This window comes from Melospiza melodia, chromosome 1, assembly GCF_035770615.1.
Source record: "Melospiza melodia melodia isolate bMelMel2 chromosome 1, bMelMel2.pri, whole genome shotgun sequence".
NCBI classification, from domain to species: Eukaryota; Metazoa; Chordata; class Aves; order Passeriformes; family Passerellidae; genus Melospiza; species Melospiza melodia.
In genome coordinates, this window is record NC_086194.1 from 118,140,277 (window position 1) to 118,166,329 (window position 26,053).

The 26,053-nt window shown below is 38.0% G+C and overlaps 1 protein-coding gene across 1 annotated transcript; it reads left to right on the forward strand.

The window, feature by feature from the left end:
• The first annotated feature begins 995 nt into the window (after nucleotides 1-995).
• Nucleotides 996-15,389, forward strand: LOC134414614 (protein-glutamine gamma-glutamyltransferase 5-like). The gene is made up of 13 exons (XM_063149478.1): nucleotides 996-2,014; nucleotides 4,315-4,494; nucleotides 4,815-5,057; nucleotides 5,987-6,105; nucleotides 6,636-6,764; nucleotides 6,997-7,174; nucleotides 8,118-8,250; nucleotides 8,961-9,064; nucleotides 9,167-9,409; nucleotides 10,969-11,295; nucleotides 12,152-12,309; nucleotides 12,630-12,763; nucleotides 13,697-15,389. The coding sequence occupies exons 1-13, from the start codon at nucleotides 2,008-2,010 to the stop codon at nucleotides 15,387-15,389; spliced, it is 3,648 nt and encodes a 1,215-aa protein (XP_063005548.1). The 5' UTR covers nucleotides 996-2,007.
• The last annotated feature ends 10,664 nt before the right edge of the window (nucleotides 15,390-26,053 follow it).

A 26,053-nucleotide genomic window follows, 5' to 3' on the forward strand; every position in this document is an offset into this window, starting at 1 on the left:
ACTTACTAAAGCCAGTGACTCATATCCATACAGAAAGTGTTCTTCTCCTGATTCAGGTCTTTATTATTTTAAATGCTTAATTAAGTCTCTTTGAACCCACAGGTGCAGCCACTTACTGATGCTTGCTATTTGTTTTCTTTTATTTGTCACAGGCTTTCATTTACTGAGATATTTCACTCAGAAGACTGGACTAAATGTATTTGAGGGGATTTTAATATATTCTTGGAATCTGTGAACAGCTTTGGCACTTTTCTGTTCTATTATCTGGATGCAAGTATGTGCATCTGCTTGGAGGCAAGTCTCTGGTGGCTGGCTTGACCACTACCATTCCGATTTTGTAGGCTGATTGAAAGTTGGTTATGTATGTATGGCTGCTAAATTATTTCTTATGAAAAAGTGGTAGTTTTAATTTTTCTTTTTTCAGTGAGTTGAATTTCAATACTCAAATGGCAAATACTAAGAAAATCTTTCTGATATATGAGACGTGAATGAACTTCTTAGGATTCAGACTTTTTATGTCTGTCTACTGACAAGCCAAACATTTATAATTTTCAAAATATGAACACATTGAAAATTACATTCACTTTCATATGCATCAGTCATACAAACTTTTTTAACTGCTCTCTTCCAAACTCACTGTTCATGCGCTGATTTTTTTTCTTTGCTTTAATTTCTCTGAAGTTATTTCACAATACCTGAGCTGTTAAGTTATGCTTACTAAGTTATTTCACTGTTTGTTAAGCTTTTTCATTTCACAATTTCTTAAAGGACTGTCTAGAATCCAGGCAGTTATGCAAATCATTGAACTTCAGTCATTGTGTCTGAATCTTTCCATATCAATGAATGATTTTTGTGTTTAGTTTTTCTTGGAGTTTTGTTGTTTTTTTTTTTTTTTAGCGTTAGGTTTTTCAATCCAAAGAATAACTTTGAGGGATTCAAAAGATAGCTTATGGAGTAAAGCTTGGCATAGAAGCATAAGAAGGATAGGAGGAAACTAGTAGCACATGTTTGTTCTGGTTTTGCCAGAAGAAATTTCAGTCCATGTCTCCTATTTGCAGGCTAAACTACTCATCACTGAGAGTACAAAGAGAACACTGCTGTGGTTGTTTTGTTTTATTTTATTACATATGCCTGGAACCTAAATAAAACAGCACAAATTTTGTGTTAAAGCATTAACATGGTTTTTGTTCACAGATATTGTTCAAAATGGTTTTCAAAATTTCAGGGAAGGGAGGTGGATTAAGCTAAGAAGATGCAAAACTGTGTGCTAGGAAATAAATACATACATAGTATAAACAACTTATGTAATTTTCAGGTTAAATTTTATCATCAACTTCAATGCACTCTGCATATTTTACAATTTAGTTGGAAAAGTTTGTAGCTGATTGTTTTTGTTCCGACCTCCCCTTGGAGGGAGTGCTGTGCAGTCTGTCTGAAAACTGGGCTTTCTGCTTACATTATGCTAAAAATGTCCACTGCTTATCATATTCTGAGAGTGTAAATTCAGCTTTAGTCTAATATTCCTTATTGTTTTCCATAGGTCTCTGAAGATGACTAGCCAGAAGGGAACAGTAGGTGCTGGTATTTATGGCAACTTTGGATGGCTACAAATAATGGCTTACCCTGAAATGTGTTTAGATTCATCCTGGCTTTAAAGTATTTTTGAGACAGGGCAAGCTGTGGGACACTGAGAGCACTGTGCTATAGGTGAGGTTACCAAGATCTCTTCCCTCCCTTCAGCCGCAGGACTCTCCCTAATAATGCTGGAAGTTAAAATGAATCATTTATGAGCATCAGTAGACACATGGGTGGGGCCTCTTTTAAAACTGGTATTTTGTTGATGCAACACGTGTGACGGCCTCTTAGTTCTGAATATAAGTGTTACTGAGAGGAAATTAGGTTGGTTGGCAGAGGAGATCAGCCAGACCTTGCAGTGCGCCTTGCTGAGGAGCTGGTATATCCACCAGTACTGTGCTTCAGACACCAGTACATGTAGAAGAAGAAAAAATGGAAGGTAAGTGTCTTGAAACTTTAATGTCCCTTAAACCAGGACTGAAAACAGAAATAATTAAATGATCATGTGTACAGGCCTAAAAAATTGCACATATTTTTGTGTAGGGATTACTTGCATGTTTGGATGTTCTTTGTGGAACTAGAGAGAAAGGGAAAAAAACTACTTTTAAAAAAACTACTATGAAGGATAAAGCTATGGAAAAGATTTAGTGAAACAACAGTCAATTCTGACAATAGGAAATAGCATGGAAAAGAATAAACTTTATTGCTAGCATTAGTACAGAGTACTAGCTTTCAGTATTCTCATGCTAGAAGCAATTATTTTCCAGTGAATGCCTGACATATTCTGTCTTGAATGAAGGGAAAATATGAATTGATAGAGAAAACCCTGTGACTGGTATGGATAGTCAGGTTTCTCCCAGACCAGAGGCAGAAAACCAATAAGAAATGTGAAACTGAATTGCCTTTCATAATTTTTCTGAGCTGTCTTTGCTTAAGAAAGTAATCATTAGCTCGTTTATGATCCAGTTGCGATACTTAAATCTGATAAGCAAACTGTGGGCTGACTTTAGAGAACACCCTGGGAAATGTAATACCTCAGCTCCCTGATGTTCCAGTTCTGCTGGATTACTGAGTGGATGAAGAGCAGTTGTCTTGGTTTATAAACACCTCCAGAGGCCAGGCAAGGATCAGGTTCTTTCAGTGTTCTTGACCGCAGGAATTTGCCATGTGTGCTATAAGCACTTTCGGTGTGACCAGGATACTTTTTGTTATGGTTGACAACTCTCATTAAGATATGAGATTTTCAGTTCAGTTCAGTTCTGTTGCTCATTCTTGTCAGCGATATGTTGTATTCATGAGCAATAATGATGCAATGCACTCCTGTATTTTTTGGTTATTGTTGATCGTGTGCAAATTTTTATCATGGGTAGTACGCAGCTCTGCATTTGTTGCTGATCTCTGCTGAAGATCTGAATGACCAATGCATGACTAAGTTTAAACAGTTAGATGAGAAACAAGATTATTTTTATTGAAGGAAAACAAATTAGAAAAAACTGCTTTTTTTTTTGCCTATTCCACCCGTTCCCACCTTCTCCCCAGTTAATTTAAATTATTATTTAATTCAGGATGTGATCCTGGGAAACTCCACTGATTTGTGTTAAAAATGTCCTGATCCTAAGGGCTTAGCTATGTGTCTCCCCTTGAGTGGATACACCCTTGGTTTTGGATAGGAAACAGTATTTTCCCTTAAATATTAATTCTATAGGTACCCATGTAGTTAGAGAAGTCGCACTGTTAGATTTTTCTGTAGGCCAAGCAGGACCAAACTTAACACTTTAATATTATAATAAAATACAAGACTTTGTACATCAGTAAAGCCAATTTCCAAAACTGCTGAGAATCTGTGGCTCCCATCATCTTCAATTAGAACGAAGAACTTTGGAAAATAAAAAGTTGTATGCAAATAAGTAAAGATGAATGTTGCCACCCATCCTTCTGGCTCCAGTGTCATAATTACTCCTATGAAATGACTGATATGCAAGCAGAATGCCTAAGGGGGAATCGGCCAAGATTTCTGTCAAGCTAATCACAGCACCTGGGATAGATCGTCAGCATTTTAAAATGTCACAATTTGTGAATATTTCCTTTTCCATTAAGTTCCTCAATGATATCTGCAAACTTTTTTATGACTTTGGGAGTGCAGACTGAGACATCTGCATGCATATTTAACATTATTTTAAGTCTTGGATAGATATTTATACATATCTTTTTTTTCATAAATAATTTGGAGTGCCACTTAAGCTTTCAAATACATACATGTTATCAATTTTTTTATTTATTCTATTTATTTTTTTAATTTCTTTTATAAAAAAACTCAAACATCTCAAATGATAGCATGTGCAAAACTGTAGACAGAATTTTATAATGTGTGGAGAGACTTACAATGCAAAGTCAGTTTTTCACATAGAGATACTAATATTGGCCTTCAGCATCAGGTATTTATAATACAATCAGGCACTATGTAAAAGAAGTGAAACTTGTAGCACAGCTACAAAAATCAAAGAGTTAGACAAGTTTCCATCTGCAAGCTAGGAAAGTAGTGAACTTGTAAAGGAACTTTTATTATGGATGTATGTCTCAATTTAAGTCTCACTGAATTCTGAACAAAGTCTTGAATGTATTTTGAAAGAGTTATCTCTCTTTCATCGTTGTCTCCTCTGTCACTTAATCTTAACCACAGTCGAAGCTGGAACTTAATTATATGGGGCTTTTCTTTGTGCTCCTTTCTCTGTCCTGCAGTTATTGAGCTGGGAGAAGTCGACTTGAACTGTCCTTCCAACTGTCAAATACATAATACCCATTTCTTCGGAACTGACAGACAGATAATAAGGAGAGGGCAAGCCTTTAGCTTATACGCTCGCTTCCAAAATCGAGAATGGGATGACTGCGTGGACCAGGCTGCTTTCACCGTGGAGACAGGTAGTCACTCCCAAGCACTCTGCAGACTTTCCTAGTCCTTTGTTGATTAATAATATTTCCCATAAACTTCAGAAGACTTCTTTCATAGTCTTCATATTCCCATAACATACTCATGTTCTATGGGAAGAGACTACCTTCCCCTAAATCAGGTAGTTCTTCTAATATGTAAAGTTTTCTCACTCTGCTAGAGAAGTGACAAGTGAAAAAGAAATCCACCCTTGGGAGCTTCGCCTTGCAAATGATGCCTAAGCAAATTACCAGCCTTTTACATGTACTTTGTTTAGTAGTCTGATGGAAGTGGTTTTTATTTTCCTGAAAAGGCCTCAGACCCTGTGAATCAAATGAGACAAAATGCACCTTCCCAATGGGCAGATGTCTGGATCAAACCTGCTGGAGTGCTTCCTACAAAGTTCATCAGCCAAAATGCATCAGTATCAGCGTGTTTCCTCCTTCCAATGTCTGCATTGGCCGTTATATTCTCAATATGCAAATCACATCTTGTGGTCACACATACCAGCGGTGTCTTGGAGATTTTTATGTCCTTTTTAACCCTTGGTGTGCAGGTAAGAACTCTAATGACAATCAGATTGTTTTAAGAAAAAAAACTAGTGATGAGTAAAACTGTAGAAGATATTTATTATTTACCTGGTGCGTAAAGGATATAGTAACAGAAACAATGAGAATCAAGGAGAGATTTAATTCTGTTCTTTTTAATCTTTTTCCTCCAATTTCAAGACTGTCTCAAGCCATTGTTTCAATTTTTTTTTTAGTGGTAGTAGGGGTGAGGTATAATTTTTTTTCCCCACAACTACTACAGTGTCTTGACAGGACAGAAAGCACTGGGAAGTTTCCTCTGTTTGTCAGGAAACGCATTTTTGCTGTGAGAGTGACTGAGCACTAGCACAGGCTGCCCAGAGAGTTTAAGGAGTCTGCATCCTTGGAGATATTCAAAAGCCATCTGGATATGGCCTGGGAAACTGGCTGGAGGTTGGACCAGATCACCTCCAGAGGCCCCTTCCAACTTCAACCATTTTGTAATTCTGTGAATACTGTGTTGTCATCATAAAATAATACAGTACAAATACAAATTAAATTCTTTAGATCTGGCTCAGGTAGCAAGCAATTCTGGAGTCTGTAGGACCTCGCCAAAATCATTACATGACAAACATTCACATTGTCTGTGCTGATTTGATCTAAATCAGATACACAACTCTATGTTGCTGAGTGTTTGACTTGTAGAACAGCTTAGTGTGAAGATAAATTGCAAACTCCTCCATTAATGTGTTTTACAGCAGGGAGAGATTTAATAAAGATATTATCTAGCTGTAAGTAGGAATGAGTTTTCTGTGAGTGCTTAAAGAGCCCACAACCTTCAACATAAAAGTATACATCAAAAACTGGTAGTAAAGGAGAGAGGGATCCAGTGATGCAGAAACACAGAAGTACCAAAAAGGTACATTTTGTCTGAATGAAAGCTCTTCATCTTTTCCAGATGATCCTGTATATTTGGACAATCAGGCCCATAGAGAAGAATATGTTCTGAATGAACATGGCATACTGTATGAAGGAGTTCACAAGCACATAACCTCTCGACCATGGCACTTTGGACAGGTATATTTTTAATACTTGTTCAGAAATAGATGACATCCATATACTGATAAATGTAGTGTTGTTTGTATTTTTTCAGAAATGCATGCCCTATTTGTAGTGCAAAGGCTTTTAGGATCAGTTCAGACTATGCATACATGAACCAAAATGTCTGAAAATTTCACTGTAGCCCAAATAACTGGAACAAAGTTTTATCTTTTTAACAAAGTAAGATGAGGGAAATTGCACAATGTTCTGGGAACAGGTGGAACAAACACTGTGCTTCAGAAGGAAAATTATTCCATTGGTTAAACATAAGTAAAAATTACATGTTTTTGCCTTTGGTTTTCCTTCAGGCAGATAGGCAATACCATGCAGACCACTAGGAGCTGTGCTTGATTTAACAAAATAAAAAAAAAAAAAGAAAAGAAAAAACAAAGGCAGGAGAGATGAAAAGCAACTCATATAATTGAAAAAGACTGGATTATTGATAAGAAAGTTACTTTAGCAACATCAGCATACCATGAAGCCTATTTATCGTTTTTTTTCCTCAGTTTGAAGATGGGATTCTGGATATCTGTTTGAAGATCTTAGATATGGGTGCGAGTTACCATCACGGCTCTGATCGTGACCACTGCTGGCGCAATGACCCCGTGCATGTCAGCATGGTGGTGAATCACATGGTAAGATCTGTGGGCGTGTGAGACCTCTGAATAGGTCACACTTCATTATATTGTAGAAGGACAGACTGCACAGTAATATAACGCAGCAGGCGAGCAGGGGAAATCCTTCCTGTGCTCAGATTCACAGGAAAATTAAACTTTTAATGCTAATCTCTGATGATTTTGAGACATGCTTAGAATGTAAAGACATGGTCGGCCATTTGAAAATGTTGTTTTTCTTTTCTCTTTCTAGATAAGCAGCCATACCACTAACAGTATCATGAAGATTCCAGAAAACAGTGATTACCTGAAAGGAACAAAGCCATTTTCCTGGAATGGAAGTGTCCCTATTCTACAGCAGTGGTACAGTGGTAGATGCAGGCCGGTCAGATATGGGTACTGTGGATCTCTTGCTTCAGTCATGTGCACAGGTATGATAGTTCAGTTTGCCTTTACCTAGTTTATAGAGAAAAGAAGAAAGAAAAGAAGGATCAAAAACTTCTGACCCTAAAAACTACTTGAATAATTTCACTTGTAAGAATTTTACTAGAAAAGAAATGAAATATTTTTCTCATGCTCCTGATAAAGTGTTTATTATCAACCTATTGCTTTCCTATACAGGTTGAAGAACAAGAAAAGTAGTTCTACCTTCTCTGTGACCTTTATATTATGCAGTTATCAATACTGAAACTTTTATTAAAACACAGAGCAAGTGCAGCATTGTTGAATCATAGAGTAATTGGGGTTGGAAAGAACCAACACAACCTCCACAACCCCATTGCAGAGCCAAAATTTATGCTTTGGGTGATGTTTGAAGGATAAGAAAAAACATTAAGTTAAGAACAGGAAGATCTATAGTAATGTCTGCCCCAAAACACAAGAGTATTTGGCTATATTTTCCTTTTAAAGCAAAAGTTTAGATAATAGTGCACTAAACTCTACAGACAGATGATCTCAGTTCCAGCTTCATACTATTTATCTACTGAACCTGCTTCTACATTGAATGAAGAAAGTTAAATTGAAGTCCTGTAGGTGAATCTATGTGTACCACACTATTTATTTAAAAAAAATTGTTTTATCAATGCAGAATCAGGTTAATGATTTCTGAACTTAAACCATCTGTTTTTGTGGATGTTTTTGGTTTTTATTTTAAGATGGAAGAGTAAAAAAACATTCCTTTCTGCTAGGCTTTATTTCAAACTACTTTTCAAGAACTAAAAAGAATTTTGAAGATACTGGACCCCAAATATTGCTTCCTATCCATTGTGTTTCTATAACTGCAAATTAGAATATAAGATAATAATTTATAAATAAGTGAAGAATTTGACTGACTAATTGTGATTTGTAATGATTTATTCATATTTTTTCTTACAGTGATGAGATGTTTGGGAATTCCAAGCCGTGTCGTCACAAGCTTCTGTTTTCCTTGCTCAATTGAAAATCCCCTTGGTATCAATGAGATTTTTGACTCTACTGGTAAAAACCTGTGTGGCAAAGACAAACTATGGTAAATAAGAAAAATATAAAGCTCTTTTTTCCTTTTAAAAATTACATTATAGGAAAACCGATATAAATTCAGCATATCATGTCTCTCTTTGGTGTATCTCTTTCTTTATCTGGGTAATGCTCTTCAGTTTCCTAATAATGCATTTCAAAACCACGACATTACTAAAGAGGTAGTCTACTCAGTGTAGATTTTCAAAAAAGAAAAATGCAGAACCTCTTGTGAGAATCCATGCTGCCTGCTTATCACTCTCAGCTGAAAAAAATAAGGCCATCAAGCTTAGAAGCCATAAAAGTGTACAGTAGATCATTAAATGCTAGGGAAAATTTATCCCTAATTTGGGCTTTTATCTCCAATCACAATCACTTGGTTGATACCTGTGCTGTCCTCCTGATGCTCCTTGTAATGGACTGTTTAATTCTTATAAACCTTTCAACGCCTGTTAAACTTAATCTAAAGAACTGTGTTGTCATGTTATCTAATAAAAGAAACATGTTTTGCAATCAGGTCTGTGGGGTTCTGGAACAAATTTCCAGCCTGAGAGATATAAAGTGAACAAAACCACTCCCGTCATAAATGTCATTAACAGTGTTTAGAGATACAAAATCTTCAGTTGATCAAAAAATTATCGCTGACATGGTTTTCCTCTGTCATAGGTGTTAAATTTGGTAATCCAAGAGACATCTTTAACTGAATATTCCTTCATTCTACAGGCGATACCACTGCTGGAATGAATCTTGGATGGCTCGCAGAGATATAAATCAGTGCTGTGGTGACTGGCAGTGTCTGGATCCAACGCCTCTGGAAACAGGCAGAGGTAATTTTACTACAGTTGGAATAATTTTACTCAGATTATGTTGCTGAGTTTCCCTGCTATTCAGGTTTCAATGTATTATAACATTTTTGTTCTCTGGTTTAGGTTCAGCTTGCAGTGGTCCTACATGGGTTCGGAGCATCAGGGAAGGGGAACTGGACTTGGATTATGATGGTCATCACATGTTTTCTCGAGTAAATTCAAATTATGTTGGCTGGCTTTCCCAAAACAATGCCAAAAGAACAAAACTTTTCTGTGACACGTGGCCATGTGGACAACGCCTAATCACCAAGAGTGTTGGCAGTGAGCAATTTGAAGATATCACTGGAGCTTACAAGTATGAGCTAGGTATGACGAAAACATATTGAATGGGTTAGAGGAAATTATACAGGCTAATCATATAAAAGTATCAAAGTAATCTCTCCTGTGTTTAAATGTGCAGAACAATCTGAAATTGTCTTTTCATTTTTGAGAAAGGCAGATGCTTTTCTCTTCAAAGGTCTTGATTTTAAAACTTCGAAATATATTTAGATGATTCAAACAAAGCACATACTAATGGATAGGATAGGATAGGATAGGATAGGATAGGATAGGATAGGATAGGATAGGATAGGATAGGATAGGATAGGATAGGATAGGATAGGATAGGATAGGATAGGATAGGATAGGATAGGATAGGATAGGATAGGATAGGACAGGACAGTACAGGACAGGACAATTTCAGCTGGAAGGACCTACAATGACCATCTCGTCCTGGCCACATGTCAGGACTAAATGAAAGTTGAAACATACTATTAAATATCTCTTTTTAAGGCACTGACAACCATGGCCCATCAACCACCTCCTTAGGAAGTTAGTTCTACTGTTTGACCAGCCTCACAATAAAGAAATTGTTCCTAATGTCTAGACTAAACCTTCCCGGGCACAGCTTTGAACCATTCCCATGCTTCCTGTCACTGGACACCAGGAAAGAGCTCAGCACCTCCCCTTCCACTTCCTCTTCTCAGGAAGCTAGGAAGAACAATGAGGTTGCTGCTCAGCCTGCTTTTCTCCAAACTAGAAAAAGCCAAAGTTTTTTACCTGTTCTTAACAGGATGTGCATTCCAGCCCTTTAAATAACACTGTTTATATGTATATGTTTTGGTCTCACCTTGAAAGTAGTTTAAAATATTAGCAGACTCGAGATAATTTAAAAAAACCCACAAATTCTTCTAAACCTAGGATTAACACCTTACTGGTTGCTTCTTGTACTGAGTCTGTCAGAAAATATGCCTACTTACTAAATTCCTGTATTATTAGCATATTCTGCTGCTCTTACTTTGGGGTTACTGATTTTCATATTCCAGTAGACAGGAGGAGATCAACTAGCAAGACTGCATAAAGGAATGAACAGTAGATCACAGCTGATTGTAGATTTGCAAGCTCTGTGGGGATTTTTGTTTATTTTCGGTTGGTTGGTTGGTTGGTTGGTTGGTTGGTTGGTTGGTTGGTTGGTTGGTTGGTTGGTTGGAAAACAATTGACAGTTTCTTTGTTTTAATGGCATATTTTGTCTTTTCAGAGAATGGTAGCATCTCATATTCACCCTTATCCTTTTAGAGTTATATTTTCAGTTTTGTACTAACTATACATTTTGAGATTTACATGACTATTTTTTATATTTAACTACTTAAAAGTAAAATAAGGTTTATAATTTTTTCTTTTTTTTTCCCTGAGGTGTTCATTTTCCGTGCGTTCAGTCTGCTGTATCTCATATTTCATTATCTGGTGCATTCGTTCTACAACAACCTGCTACTTTGGGTTTCAGGAAGAAGAAGCAATAAATTTAATTATCTTTATTATTTGGGTAGAATAATAATAGGGTTCTTGTGCCTCCAGCAGATTCATTATCATATATCTTCTTCAACAGGTTCTGTGAAAAACAAAGAAGCCTATTACCGGGCTTACAGAAGGATTCACCCAGGGTACTGCAACGCTTCCAACTGTCATATAGACAGAGAGCTATCATCTCTGAAAAATCCATTTCTGAGTGACTCTGGAATTAACATGAGGTTAAAGATGGCCAACTGCCCAATGTATGGTGAAGATGTCCAGCTGAACTGGCTGCTTGAAAATTTGCGTAATGAGAACAAAACCCTGAAGTTCAATTTGTGCGCGCAAATTATAACCTACAGTGGTGTCCCAATGGATCAGTTTTGGAAAGACTGTGTGAATGTCACATTGGGTCCAAGGGAAGGTAAGAGGGTGAAATTGCCTAACACTTTGCTGTTTTTCAGAGCTAGTTGGTTTTTAGGATCTGTGGAGACTTCCTAATAGTGGTGGGAAATGAGATGTGCAGTGGTAAATATTTACAGCTGAATTCCCTTTAGGGTGATCACTCAAAAATCAACACCATGTCAATACTACATGTATAGTGACAAGTAAATTGTAGTCTTTCCTTAATTTCTCAAGGTTTAGAGATACTTATGATAGTTTAAAAAATTGTTTCATTGAAATTTCAATTCTGGACTCTATACAAAGATAAAGCTGCAGCTGTCTATCAGAAAAGCAATGTTTTCTTTGGCCAGAAGATATCAGCCAGTGCAAAACACTTGCTTAGAGCACCTAGGCATACCATATGCTGGGAAGTGAAGATGTGTAGCAGAACATAAACACCTGTTTTCACAGTTAATGTCTTTTTTCTGGAAGAAACAAGATCTCTTTCATTAAACCACACCATTATAAGACAAAATTTCATACTGAGATTAAAATTCTATTTTATGAGGCTTTAATTTGCCTATATTTGAATTATTGTCTTAAGAATTGCACTGGGAGGAAAGATTCCAAATTTTGCTTAATAATTATCATCATTATTATCATCAACTAATCTTGCAAATTCACTAATAGATGAATTGAAAACTGCGAAACTGATTGCTGAAGATAGCAATGTATCACCCTAAGTTAGGAAAAAATTCTGTCCATTTTCAAAGATGCCATGATAACTTAATACTTAATTAAGCCATTGTCAGCATGAGTTAAACTTTAGGAGGAAGGAAAGTGGAAATATCAATAAAAAATACAGAAAAATAAAAGAAAAAAAATTTGTTTTACAGTGAAAAAAATTCCACTGTGTATATCATATAATCAATATGGACCTTATCTCTGTGATCACAACATTATGAAAGTGGTTGCTGTCTCAGACCCTGAGTGTGGAGAAATTCTGATGGTGAGCAGGGATATTGTGGTCAACAGACCACCTGTTATTGTAAAGGTAAGTAACTTTAATTATGGAATTCGGGATCTAAGGAACAGACCTGGGGACTCTTATTGGCCACTTCCTAAGTACAATGCAAATAATCTTGAAATATTTTACATTTTTCTTCTATATTATTGCCTTTTTTAAATATAGTGAGATTGGTGTGATTTTTAAAGTAAAACAATTGACTTAGTAATGTATAGAGATCATAGAAGCATGTAAAAAAGAAATGCATATTAATAATACTCTAATTTTCCCCCTTCCATTTATTTACCTCATTGTCAATTTTGTAAGGATTAAAAATCATAAAATGTGTTTATTTCTTTTTTAACTAGCTACTGAGCCAACCCAGACTGAAAGTACCATGTACAGCAGAGATCTCCTTCTGTAATCCTCTCCAGGAGGATATGAAGAATTGTGTAATGACATTAGAAGGCTGTGGTTTATTCAAAGAGCCAATGACCATTGAGTAAGTTCATCAGTTCTTGAAATGGGGACAATATTGGGGTTTGACTAAAGTGTGCAAGTTCAGAACAGGTTTTGAGAGAGAAAATAGTTCTGATATTTTTGATGTTTAGCACATGAACAGGACTCCATTAAAAGCCTCACTCCTCTTGAAACTGATCATTTAAAGCTGGCAAGGAATGCTGCTGCTTAATTTTTCTCAAGATTTAATTTAAGTGGGTGCACCAAATATCTGTCTGCACACTTCTCTTTACAAGAAGTACTAGCTAGGTCCCCCATCCCTTACAATCTTATTGAATTTATAATAAAATTCCTCTAAATATTCATGAACTGGCACTAACCACATATAGGAACAATTAGAGAACGACAGTGAGAAATAGCAATATGCATTCTAAGCTCATAACACGTTAATCACAGGAAACTGGAAGCTTTCGAGATGCTGTAACATTCTAGTAAAAGTAGCTGTTCATTAATATGCATTGCTTCTCTTCATGACAAGGAGAACAGACAAAAGTATGACTAGTTTTGAGGGCAAGAAGTTAAGAACTGTTCTCACTGAATAGTAATGAACTGGATTCCACAAAGCTGCCCTGTTGAACTGCTGGAAATGGTAAGCAATAAATACACCTTTAAGGCAGAAGGATGCTGCATTTTTTAAGAATTCAAGTCAGTACCACAAATGGTTTTCCAATTCCCATTACAGAAGTGACTATGGGAGTCTTCCAAATCTTCTCTTGGGACAAAAGCTTTCCCACGCTTTTCACAACAGAGAATATGGGTTTTTTTGGAAAAAGACAAGAATAACAAAATTGTCATAACAGTTTGTTTCTAAAGTATGGCATAGCAAATCAAATTTATTTGTGTGCTCATCTTGTAGTGCTTAGGTCTCTGAGAGCTGAGGATTAGGGTCCTAATTATTTTTTTTGTCTTGCTCCAGTTTGGGAACGCTGGCATCCAACCAACAGGCACGGACCATCGTGGAGTTTACACCTTACAGGCTTGGCTGCCACCGGCTCCTGGCCAACCTCGGGTGCCACAAGTTTGCCTACTGCAAGGGATGTGCCAAAGCTGAGGTGTGCTGCTCGGCAGGCCAGAACGGTGTCCTGCCCATCGGCCAGAACGGGTCACTCCCCGTGTGTGAGAATGGCTCCGTCCCCATGAACGGCTCTGGGGGAGCCGGAACGGCTGTCCCTGTGGCAGACCCTGCCTTCAACTCCATGTGTGAATATATATGTATCCCAGTGTGCAACCCAAACTGCAGTGCAGGGGGACAGCCTGTGTATGACTTTGTGTACCTCCCTGCAGGCCATCCCTTATGCAACACCATCTGCAACCAAGGCTTCAATCCAAGCATCAATCCCGGTTTTGAGATGGGATGCGATCCTGGCTTCCGTGTCATATGCGAGACTGTGCCTCCTGCTACGTGTGCTCCAATGGCTCCATCCATGTACAGCTCCATGCCAGCCCCAGCATCCAACCCTGTTTGCACCACTATGCCTCACGTAGTGTTTGAGACAGGTCCTGCTCCCACACACCCCGCTGGAGGTGGAGGGGGGCCGATGTCCTATTCTGTTTCTGTCCCCGCGAATAATGCGGTGAGTGCGCTGCTGACCCACTTCATGGGTGGCCCCAGTCCCAATGGGGCAACCCAAGCAGTCCCTATGACTGCTCCGCCATCCTACTCCATGTGCTCTCCAGTAATCCACACCATTGGCAACCCCATCCAGTCTGCAACTCCCCTTTCAGTGCCCGGCGCCTCCATCTCACACGTCGTTTGCAGCTCCACACCCTCTCCCAGCACCCAGCCTCAGTGCGGCCCAGGGGCCACGCTGTCCTCCCAGCCCCTGAATGCCGCCGTAGCGCACGGCCTGTGCTCCCCGGTGGCCTCCCCGGTGCCCCGCGCTGCTGACCGCAGCAGCACCCCGACAGTGCTGCAGGCGGGCACTGCCTCCGCATCCCGCCCGCTGTGCTCCCCGGCGCCCCAGCGTCCCGTGGGACCCCCGGCCTCGCACTCGCTGTGCTCTCCGGCCCCCCGCCCCGTCGGGCCCCCCGCCGCCCACTCCCTGTGCTCGCCCAGCTCCGCCTCGCTGGTGGCCGTGGGGGCCCGCCCCGCCAGCTCGCCGGCCGCTCAGCCCTTGGACTCCTCGGCTGCGGCCTGCCTGCCGTGCTCCCCATCGCCGCGGCCCCTGGCAGGTCCCACAGCCCGCTCGCTCTGTGCCGCCACCTCTCGCTCCCTCTCTCAGCTTGTGGGCACCTCTGGCTCTCGCTCCTTGTGTGGCTCTCAGTGGGGCCCTTCCTATGAGAGCACCTCTCGCTTTGGCTCCACGTGGGCTCCCACCTCCCGATCGTTGTGGAGCCCCGAGGGGCGCTTGGGCTACTCCTCGACCCGTGCCACCTACGGCACCCTTTCACGCCCTCCCTACAGCTCCTTGAACCGCTCGTCCTACACCTTGTCCCGCCCTGGCTACGCTACCCTACCCCGCTCCGCCTCCCCCTCTCCCTCTGCCTACGCCGCCCTGACTCGCTCCGGCTCCTGCCCCTCTGGCAGTACCCTGGCTCTGGCAGGGTCCCGCCGGCCCTGGAGTCCCACAAGGAGCACTCTCACCTATTTCAGACGCAGATATCTGTAACGGCGAGTAACCTGGGAAAACCTGAAGCCAGTGAAATAAAGCCTGCGTGCAGATGCTTTACAAGAGGTTAGAAATAGGGTGATGAAGAGCAGCGTGCTGCTCCTGAGCATTTATCTATGGATTTGAGATGTGCCAGAAAGCAGGCTGTGAGCCAACTGCTGAGGAATGCATTCGATGTAATACTTGTATGTCTTGAGATACGGTACGGTGGAAATGACAAATGAATGTGCTCCCTGCGGAGCCGTCGTGACAATAGTGGCACGGTGCAGGTAATCAGACTTACTTGCTCAGTCAAGCTGTTTTATAAATGATGTGCTTTCACTCTCTCTTCTCTTGATTTTTTGCAATGCACATTTCTCAGATCTCCCTGGGCTACAGCACTCACAGCAAATATATCTCCCTGCGTGAAATGTGCTGTCCTTGGGATGCTGCAGAGGTGACAGCAGACGTGTCTTATGTCTCACCTAACTAACACTGGGCCCCTGAACCCCAGCATTTTTGTGGCTCAGGTCAGTTCTGCGTGCACACTGTTTCCCTAGTTGTGTAACACTGAAAACTGCAGAGGTCACAGAGCAACTAAACCGTTACAAATCAGCTGAAGAGTTTAACTGCATCTTTTTTTAATATTTTTTTTCCTTTTTTAAACAGTAATTTTAGTTTTACTACTCTTGATGTATTAGAGACCTAGTATCAAGAATACAGAGGTCGTGTTAGAAAGTCTGAAAAACTCAATGAATAATCAATACAATATATTGGCTCTCACAACTGACTGTTTTTCATAGAGCATATTTCAAAAATTTTCTCACATACCTTGTAGGCATTTAGGTTACTAGGAAAAGCTCTAATTCCACAGCTGTGCCTTTTTTTGTTTAGCTAGGAAAAGTCTGCCACTAGACCTGAAATTAGGAAAAAAAGTATGATGTTATCCTTCCTTTCCAACATCCAGTCCTCCCAGGTGAAAGTTTTCAAGAAGGTGAATGAAATGTACTGCGTCTTCTTCAGATGATGGTACTGGTACAGGGCTAACCTTCTCCAGGTGTTTTAGGAGTTGAAATTATACATTTTCATAATGAAACTATCCCTGAATTTTAGATTTGCTCATAAGAATTTTGGATTTACTAACAACACCTCCCATCCCTCCATTATTTGTCTTTAGTAAATTAATTTAGTAGCAAGTGTTAGTGGGGTTTTGTGGTAAGGTAGTTTTGCTGGTGCTGCAGAATCTTCAGCCATGTAGCAATAGTATTTCAGTAGTATCATTATAGTTTACACCCCTATGTGATGAGATTGAGTAACCTTCTGAGGATTTTGAGATAGTGTGGTGTCAGATGGTAGCTATGAACATGGCAACACTATCAACTGCATAGTAATTCTGAGTAGGGTAGACTAAAGATTTGCCTGGATATTGTAGTAGAGTGATCATAACTCAGTGTCTTGTTTTTTTACACAGTTTCAATAGTCTGCGTTAGATATGTGCTGAGAATTTCTTTGCCTGACTGACAATAAAAATAAAAATTTAAAAACCACCTGTCATTCTATTGTTTTGGTTTCTTTTTTTTCAGTAATACTGCTTAAAAAATGAAGACTAAATCTCTGCAAATGAACTGGTTTGTGATATCTTCCCCCCACTTCATTTCTGTTAAATTTCCTGTTCTTTTCCTCAATGTACGAAAACTAGGCTTCAGAATACGATCTGAAGTTAGGGGAAATCTGTGGATTTCTTACTTTACCTGAAATACTCAGTTTGATGTTAGAGGAAAAATGAAGCCATCCTCTTTTCTCTCAATAAACATTTCCACTTGTTGCATGAGTTTTTCCTTTGCTCTGTAAAACTCTCAATCCACAGAAATGCCAAAATGAGCAAACCTTTGGGTGTCAGAGGAAGAGATAGATAAGATACTGACAGTATTTCCTAAAGAAAAATTGTGATTTATTTTTAAAGTGTTAATAGTACATGATAGCTACATAATTCTCAAATGACATTTCAGATTCCTTTTCCCAGTAGTGGCATGACTTCTCTGATGTACTTAATTTCTGAGAAAGAGCCTGACTGCATATTTCAGAAGCTCCAAAGCTTTGGTCATTGGAGTTGTTGAGAGCATGTGAAATCTCAACTCACACTCTTTCTGCCATGTATACCGAATATGCATTGCTTTTGAAAAATGGAGTAAGTTCGTTCTAACTAGAGCCATAGGGGAAGGCAGAAATCCTTTAGGTTCAAAATTGTTCTAATACTGAATAAATGATGTTGAGGCTGTTGTTGTCTCATAAAGCATGATATTAACAAGGGATAGCTTGTAGTATCTTATCATAGTCCATTGTACAGTCTCTTACTCATTAGGGGGGCAGAGGGGGTGGGCAACATGTGGACAAATAAAGAAAAAGAGCCCCCAAACCAATAATGACAAAAAGCCCAAAAACCAGCAGAATTTAAATTATCTTCATCTTGGGCATCTCTGAATGGAAGGCTCTAACCTATATTTTATAAGATAGTTCCTTTGTCAGGAGACATGTTTTAAATGTCCACAAAATTTCTGTTGTGTTTGTGGTGGCTTGGTTTGTTTGTCTTTTTTTTCCCACAACTGGCAAAGTCAGACCAAAATGACTGTCTCAATTATACTTTCTTGCAGTAAAACCCACAAGAAACTTTTTTTTTTTTTGCCTAATGTATTAAATATAGTGAAGATTAACAGTATTCAGTAATGTGGTGTGATACATAAATAAGTCTATTTTAGAGAATGAAAAGCCAACTCAAGCATGACAGTTATAGTCGTCAGAAATTAAATACAGTACTGTCATATTTATGTGTTCAGGAATAAATTTCTAATTTTAATCTCAGTTCAGGCATGAATTTTATTTAAGTGAGGGAAATATATTCACATTTTTCCCTAGGCGATGAATGTGAAAGAAGGTGTTTGCTCATGCATTGTTATAGTTACCCTTTCTGTGGTTTAAAAGGTATAAATGGGACTAGTGGAATTTACTTTTGTGTCCAGCTAAAATTAGGTTGTATTTATTTTAGAGATGAGGAAAATTACCATTCTAATATGTGGTAATTTTCAGTTCTTATCCCTAACAGTTCATTAGACCTTTACAAATCATTTTTAAATGAGAAGTTTCTGTGATTTATCTGCAAGTTAATGGTTTCACTTTAGGTTTGTGTTTCTTTGGACATTTGCTGACAGCATACCATGAAATACTGGAGTGAAATGTGATTTATTTTTATATATTCCATTACCTGCAAGAAAAATGTTCAAAGGTATAACTCAATGGACAAATTTCCTACCTAGCATTAGTTATAGAGGTAAATTAAATTCTATGTATTGTTTCAGACAGGGAAGTTAAATTAAAGAAACACTGTAGTAATTTTATTTAGTGTTAAAATAAGCCAGAATATTTTGGAACATATACTATGAATTGTATAAAAATACAGCAATTAAATATGCTGACCAGGAAAATGTGAAAATATTCAAAATGCAAAAGATAACAAGGATTTATTTATTTATTTATTAAACAGCAATTTTATGTCACCTATTGTATACTTCCATTATATCTGACTTTTCAAAAGTTGATTCCTTCATGCTACATTTCCAGAGGTGTTTTTGCAGACCTAAGAAAAAGTCTTTGTTTGTAGAAGGAAATCCTATTCAAACACTTTACAGGTATCCCTGCTCTTTCCTTCCTTCAATGCCTCAATGGGAGGAATTTCTTCCTCGCCTTTATATATTCTTCCTTCCTCTTTGTCTTTGAACTGCAAAGTATGGTACATAGTGTGCTTTTATGCTTATTTGTGTTTAGTAACTTTCTGACTCTGAATAACACTGAAATAGAAGTTTAGTACAAGATACTAATGCAGGGCTGAAAGCAGAAACTGTTCCCAACCCAAGGATCAAATACAGTGTATGTGAACAGCTGAGCCCTCATTACTATTCTGTTACTTGTTTATAGAAATGATGAAGTCTGCTACGACATTAATTTGGATTTTAAATTATGTTTTGCAACTAACTGGCCACACCTAACTTTTCAACTAATCATAACTTTTTCTTCTTCTCTCCTGAGAAAAGTTGCTGTTGATGGTGTTCAGTAGATGGCTTTGTTTATTTGAGCAATCTGTACCTTTTTGTGTGTTCACTACCCATCATACATTGAAATTGCATGGCTGTTTTCTTCATAAGACATGTTTTGTGCAATGCTGCAGGGTCATTGCTGCAGCAATTGGATAAGGAGCATTCACTGCTGCATATGATTTGGTGGGAAAAAAAACTACAAAATCAAATATCTAGAAAACTAGGAGTTATGTGTAAAGGAGGGAAAATCTTCATGGTGTGAATAAATGTCACCACTGTCTACGATTTCCTTTTTGAAAATCTGTTCTTTGATTCTTGTTTCTCTGATTCCTCTTTCTGAATATCAAACCTCAAATTTCATTAAAACTATGACAGTATGTCAAGTTGGCTTTAGATTCATTAGAAATAAGAAAATGCTGGTCTTTGAGATAAACATTACCAGGAATCCTTGCTTTTCCAATCTCTTGAAATATTCCAGTAAACCTAATCCATCATCTACAGCAGTTTCTGGGTAGAGAGCTGAGACACTTGCTATTAACCGTGACCTAGAAATACTCTATAATTCTGACTGAACTAAATGTAGCATCTTCATCTCTAATTTTTGCTTATCTGTTAATTTCATTTTGACCTTTTTTTACCCTTCATCTCTTTTCCAAACAAATGGAACAATTAGAATAGCTAGAGACTCCTCAATTGCAAATATCATCAAAATTGCTGCAACAGCCTTCATTAGACATTTCAGAGTATACCTAATAGGGAATTCTGTCTTCAGAGCACAAGCATTACAAATCTTGGAGAATACTGAGGTTTTTGTAATGATCTTGTTTCTTTCCTTAGGTGATCTCAGTCAGTTTTATAATAGCATGAGTCATTAGGGGTCCCAGCTGTACATTAGCTGAATACTAAAGTGCACTTCTCTGCATCACTGACTGAGGCCATTTGCCAAGGACAGTATCAATGCAGAAGGAATGATAAACAGGATTCATTGAGCTCTGATTTATAAAAACTTTGCAGTGAAACTTCATATGCTCGTATAAAACTAGGTATGAAGTTTATTTGAAGACCATGGATCAGACAGAAATAAGATATGGAAGGGTTATTTCATACACGGCAAAATTTAGAGACTAAATGCCCAAAATTGCAATTCTGAAGTTTTTGTGATGGATACTGCTTAATTCTGCTGATATGCAAACCCTGCAGGAGCCTTGCTGCTTCTTTTTAAAGTTTTGAGATTTATGTCCCAATATGTATCAACTTTTGTGCCAGCGAGATCTGCATTGAACCCGGTGTACTTCTCATTACTCTTTAGCCAAGTCAAGGTCGAGAAGCTGGGTATTTCCAGGCCAAATTCCTTTAAATGGTCTAATCCCTGATGTGCTGAGAATGAATCTAACACACACATATCTGCAAAGTTTATAAATAGCCCCCATAATTTGTATTTAAGCTACACTTTATTGTTCATCTTTAGCACCAAATGTGAGTACAGTTCCAAGCTAGACCCAAAATCTAGGGCACAGTTAAGTGTCTTGTCAATATCCCAAAGGATTTGCTTTCCTTGTGTTTCTCCCACGGTATAATCTCTTTTCCCATCTCTAACAGAAGGGTGCTGTCTTTCTCTTCCCCATTACAGAGGAGACAGTAATTTTCTCTGTCTGGGAAGGGCATTTCTGGATGCAAAGGACTTATTCATTTCCAGTGAGCAAAGAATCAGATAGGAAACTACATCTTGATAAAAATTTCACAGGCACTTGATGCTGGTTGTACTCTAAAAGAAAGATTTAGCTTTGTTCTACTGATTCCCAGAGGGATGGATGTAACTATTGCTTTGAGGGGTGTCCATAATCCCCGTAACATAATTTTTTTCCACCTCCTCCTTTGTTAAATGCTTTTTTCTTGGGTGTCTCTAGAAAGCTGAAGGCAAACTACCTAACATTTCCCGGCTCCTTGTCTGGACCACTAACACATTGCCATCCAGATAGCATCATATTCCTCATTTATTTTTAGAGGGAAATGAATGTATTAATGAGGGAGAAGGCTCCTAAACATTAGTCTTAACATAGATGATGTAGAAAAGGCATTGTAGATATTTCTGGTTCAACTCCTCCTGTCCCAAATGCATTCATCTCAGTAGCTTTCTTTCAAAGCTTGTCCTCTGTGCTGCTTTTTAGCAAGTGGCTATCTACAAGAAGATTTAATTTGTAAGGATGTAAATTACTTGAGTTGCTTATAAATGTCATCTTTTACTTCCTCTTCTGTATCTTGGCCAACAGAGCTCTAAAAAGCTGACAGAGGAAAGCATTTGCAAAAAACTTGTGCCAGAAACTGTATTCAAAGATGAAATAGTTTTTATAGTTACAAATATACCTATCAAAATGTATATATTTCCATCTGCATAAGTAAAATTAGGTAGAAAATTGTTAATTGTGTATAAAATTTTCTCACAGCAGCAGTGTGCAGTCTTTCACTCAGTGTAGTAGAATCTCAGTCATGTACAGATTCCCCCAGCTCCAGGCCTGCTGCTGCCATGACTGAAGAATTAGCGCACACAAGTATTCTGAATAGAGAGGATCCATATTTGGAGAACAAGGAAATTTGAAATTATTTGGGAATCTCTCTTCAAGGCCATGTGGTGGAAGTATTAAGTAGTTTACATTTGTGTTATTTTGGTTATGTAGAACAGCTATATAGCTTTAACTTATTTTTTCTTTTTTTTTTTTAAATTTCAGTAGAACAACTATAAATACAAAGAGTACAAATAAATGAATGCTAATAGTACTAATAAGAGTAACCTAAAACAAATAAATGTGTGGATGATACTTTTCTGCAACTTTTGAAGCTCATTATTTATTGACTATATTTTCATTAAAAAGTTTAATTCTACTCAGTTTGGTCTTGTGTTTAAAAATGAGCTACAATAGCACTAAGGTACTGATCTTCCTTTCACAAGTACCAGCAAACATGCATTGATATACTGGATCTAAAATCTCTTGTATATAAATCTTAAAAAGTGAAAATATACTTTCAGTTGTAGCATAAATAATTCCTTGACATCTCTACAGTGAATAATTTCCCAAACAGCTAAAATACATTTAAATTTGTAGAGTATTTTAAATTGTGACATTATCTGGGGTTTTCTTTGTGTGAATCAGCAAACATCTGAAAATAGGGAAAAAAAACATCAAATCTTTTTGTTGTAATATAAAAGCAGATAATGGACAGAACGGTGTACTTTTTTTGTTATCATTTAATTTTAAAGCACTTCAGAGCTAAGAACATGGGAATTTTCAGCAATACATGTTGGTTATAGTGCAAATTGTTTATCATCTTAGGACTCAGGTAGGAGTAAGACAAAATTTGACAACCTATACTTAACACAGCTAGACTTTTTTGCATCAATAAAAAAACTTGAAGAGGCAAACTCAATTTGGATTACAAATTTTAAGATGCTTTTGCTAAGCTTTTATGTGAGCAGAAGAGTTTTGTCAGAAACTATTAAAGTGTGAATTGCAGTTGATAAACCCCTATTATTATTTGGAAAGATAAAAGGAGCTCTTCCTTAATGAGAGGTCTGAGCCCCGCTTCATTATTTGGCACAATTTTGTATTTGATTAAAAGATAATGAAATTGGGAACCCATCTATTTGGATTTGATTTGCTACTACAAATCAGGATATGAATCTATTTTAAGTGCACTTAAGTAGAATAATGTTTAAGTAAGCATTATCTTCACCTGTCTCATTGGGACTGAAAAGTGCATTTAGAACAGAGCGACTGTTTCATTATTTGACGGAGTTGTACCTGATGTGAAACTACTACTCACCATATGGCTTAATGAATCCCTAGTTAATAAGCTGTGAATGCCATATCCAAAAGATAATAGAGTGAAATATGAGCATTTTCATTCTAAACCATATGTCTCAGGTATTAAAAGAAGGAAAACTACTAGGTAGTTTGTGATATTGGATTGCAAGAAAGTAACTACTTGGTTCTGTTTAAAAACAATGTAGAATAATACACAAGTGACATTTTTTATGACAGAAAGTTTGATTAAAACAATACTAATCAGAAAAAGAGGTAATGTAATGTACTTAGTAATGTAAATATTTTTATTTTTCTCCAAATAGAAAAAAAATCCTGTGTGTTGATTCAATAGTTTAAGTTACTTGGGGGGCAGGATCAAAATGTGTGGTTTTGTCTACAAAAACATTTTGAGGGATAACTAAAATATTGAAGTATTTAGAACTTGAATGTGAAAAACCTTAAAAATAAACCTCATCAAAGCATTGAAGTAGGTTATTTGGAAGGAAATAATTGCCATCTTGTTGTAGACATTCCTAGTGTCTAAAATCAGTGTATAATGATGCTAAAATATCCTCCTATAATTAAGAAATTTTGACATCTACTTTCTAATGTCTGGTAGAATATACATACTTTCAAAAGACTAAAGATTTGCATTGAATATATTTGATTTACTATTAAAGAAATCTGCTTGAGCTTTCTGGGAATGTAGAGCTTGTACTCCAAGTTTTGACCTTGCCTAACATCTCTCAGGATGTTAAAATCCTTGATTTTAAATTTACTGGATTAAGGATTTTGCATTAAAATGTGAGCCTTTCTCCATTTTGTGTTATTTATATCCAAGGAATGTCAAACTCTTTCTTTGACAGATGTTCACTGGGAATATTTCTCCTTTCTGAGATGATAAGAAATTTGAATTTGTATTTTATATATATGGTGGTTTTACTTGTCTGACCTCTTGTAATTGCTCTGGTATCTGGTATTTAACTCTGGAAATGTTATCGTATAGCTGATGACTGTATGATTAAAACCCCGGAAGGAGCAGCACAACATTTCAAAGCCTTCCTGTGTGCAAATCTTCCCTCATCCACTCACCCACCTGTAGGCTAATTGTGGGCTGGGGTCCAGCCTGGTGCAGCCATGCAGCCATGCAGCCATGCAGCCATGCAGCAGAGCTGTGTGCAAGTGGCTGAGAGAGGTGAGGTCCTCCCTGTCTTCACCCTGACCTGGTTTGAAGCTGCAGCTCTTGCCCTTGGTCTTGCCTGGGCTGGGTGGACGTGTCCCTGAGCCTCCCACTTCTTCATTCCTGACCCTGACCACCACCCCAGCCTGGCTGCAGCTCATCCCCGTCCCCGTGTCCCTGCCAGCCCATCCTGCAGCTGTGACCCTGCTCAGGCCCTGCTCTGCCCTTCCTGCTCAGGAGCCTTGGGAGCAGATCCCATGCTGGTGAGGTCCCTGCCCTGATGGCAACCGCTGTCACACTTGGCTCTCAGCTTCCTCCATGGAGCCGCTTCCTGACAAGCACCCTGACCTCCAGTCAGAATTCTGATAACTCCCATTTTCTTCTAGGACTGATTTTGCTAAATATTTCTTGGACAATTTTCTTTTATTTCAGACTTGACATCATGCGGGACAATGTGACAACCTGCTGATGCATAAAATCACGTTAGATGTCTTTCTTCCTTCGCTAATTCCCAGCTTGACGTGGCTCCTGCAGATATCAGTGTCCAAAGTCCTGATGGATTCAGTGGAGCAGGAAGAAAACTGTAGAATTTTTCTGGATGAGCCCTGTGTGTATGAAGGGCATATGAAACCTAATAAAAATTTTTGATCACCTGAAAATTGTATTCTAAGTATTCTAGTAATAATTTATTACCTGTATTTCAGCAAGGCTTACACAATACATTTTTTCTTCTATTAGCAATTTATCATCTTCTTCATTAGTAATATATCATGTGCATAATAAGTATTTATTACAGTTTCTCTCTGGGCTGAAATTATGTTTCAGAATGAAAATATAAATGATTTATTGACACAGAAGAATACTAATTACTGACAAAATCCATGGAAAATTGGGATAAGGCAGAGCTTAATATTGCGATGTTTGCATCTCTACCTCAAATAAATTTTCAACCTTAAGGTGTGCCTGTGAAGAATAAATATCACAATGTTATTCATAATAAATACTGAGAAAGCAAATGTGTCTCAAGCAAAAAAAAAAAAATAGATATAATAGAACTTTTGAAAGAATGAACTTGAGGTAAAATAAGAAGTTGATTTTATACTTGATGTGATAAAAAAAACATTTTCTGTTGAAGGAGTTATTTGCTTGAAAGGCAGATGTTCTTAAATAAACCTTGTTTCCTCTTCCCCCATAGCTTTATTCTATAATAATATAAATTTTCCTTTTAAATTGTGAATTATTTTATACTTCTATTGTTATGGCTGCATCAATAGGGTATAAAATTATTCCTTATTTAGTAATCACTATTATTAATTACTATGGTCCTGCATTTTAGGCCCCCAATTTGCAGGATAAATAATTTACAGAAACGAGCATGAAAAAGGGCAGACCCTTTCCAGATGGACAGATTGCCTCACTGCTGAATTTTTAGTGGTCAGATTCCCCAAATGTAGCCAAACACACCAACAAATATCATAAATTCCCACACAGTGAACAAAGGAAGTTTCCTGTCTCAAAATTATCCCGTGCAACTCACCATGCCAAAGGAGCCTGGAACTGTCCAGCAGGGAGTATGGATCAGAAGAACAAATCCTGGAGGGCTGTAGGTGACTCAGG

Bases quoted from the DNA above. Each gene is read 5' to 3' on its own strand.
- LOC134414614 (XM_063149478.1), top strand. The intron at 4,495-4,814 runs GTAGTCACTCCC...TTTCCTGAAAAG, and splicing joins TGCTTTCACCGTGGAGACAG to GCCTCAGACCCTGTGAATCA. The intron at 7,175-8,117 runs GTATGATAGTTC...TTTTTCTTACAG, and splicing joins TGCTTCAGTCATGTGCACAG to TGATGAGATGTTTGGGAATT.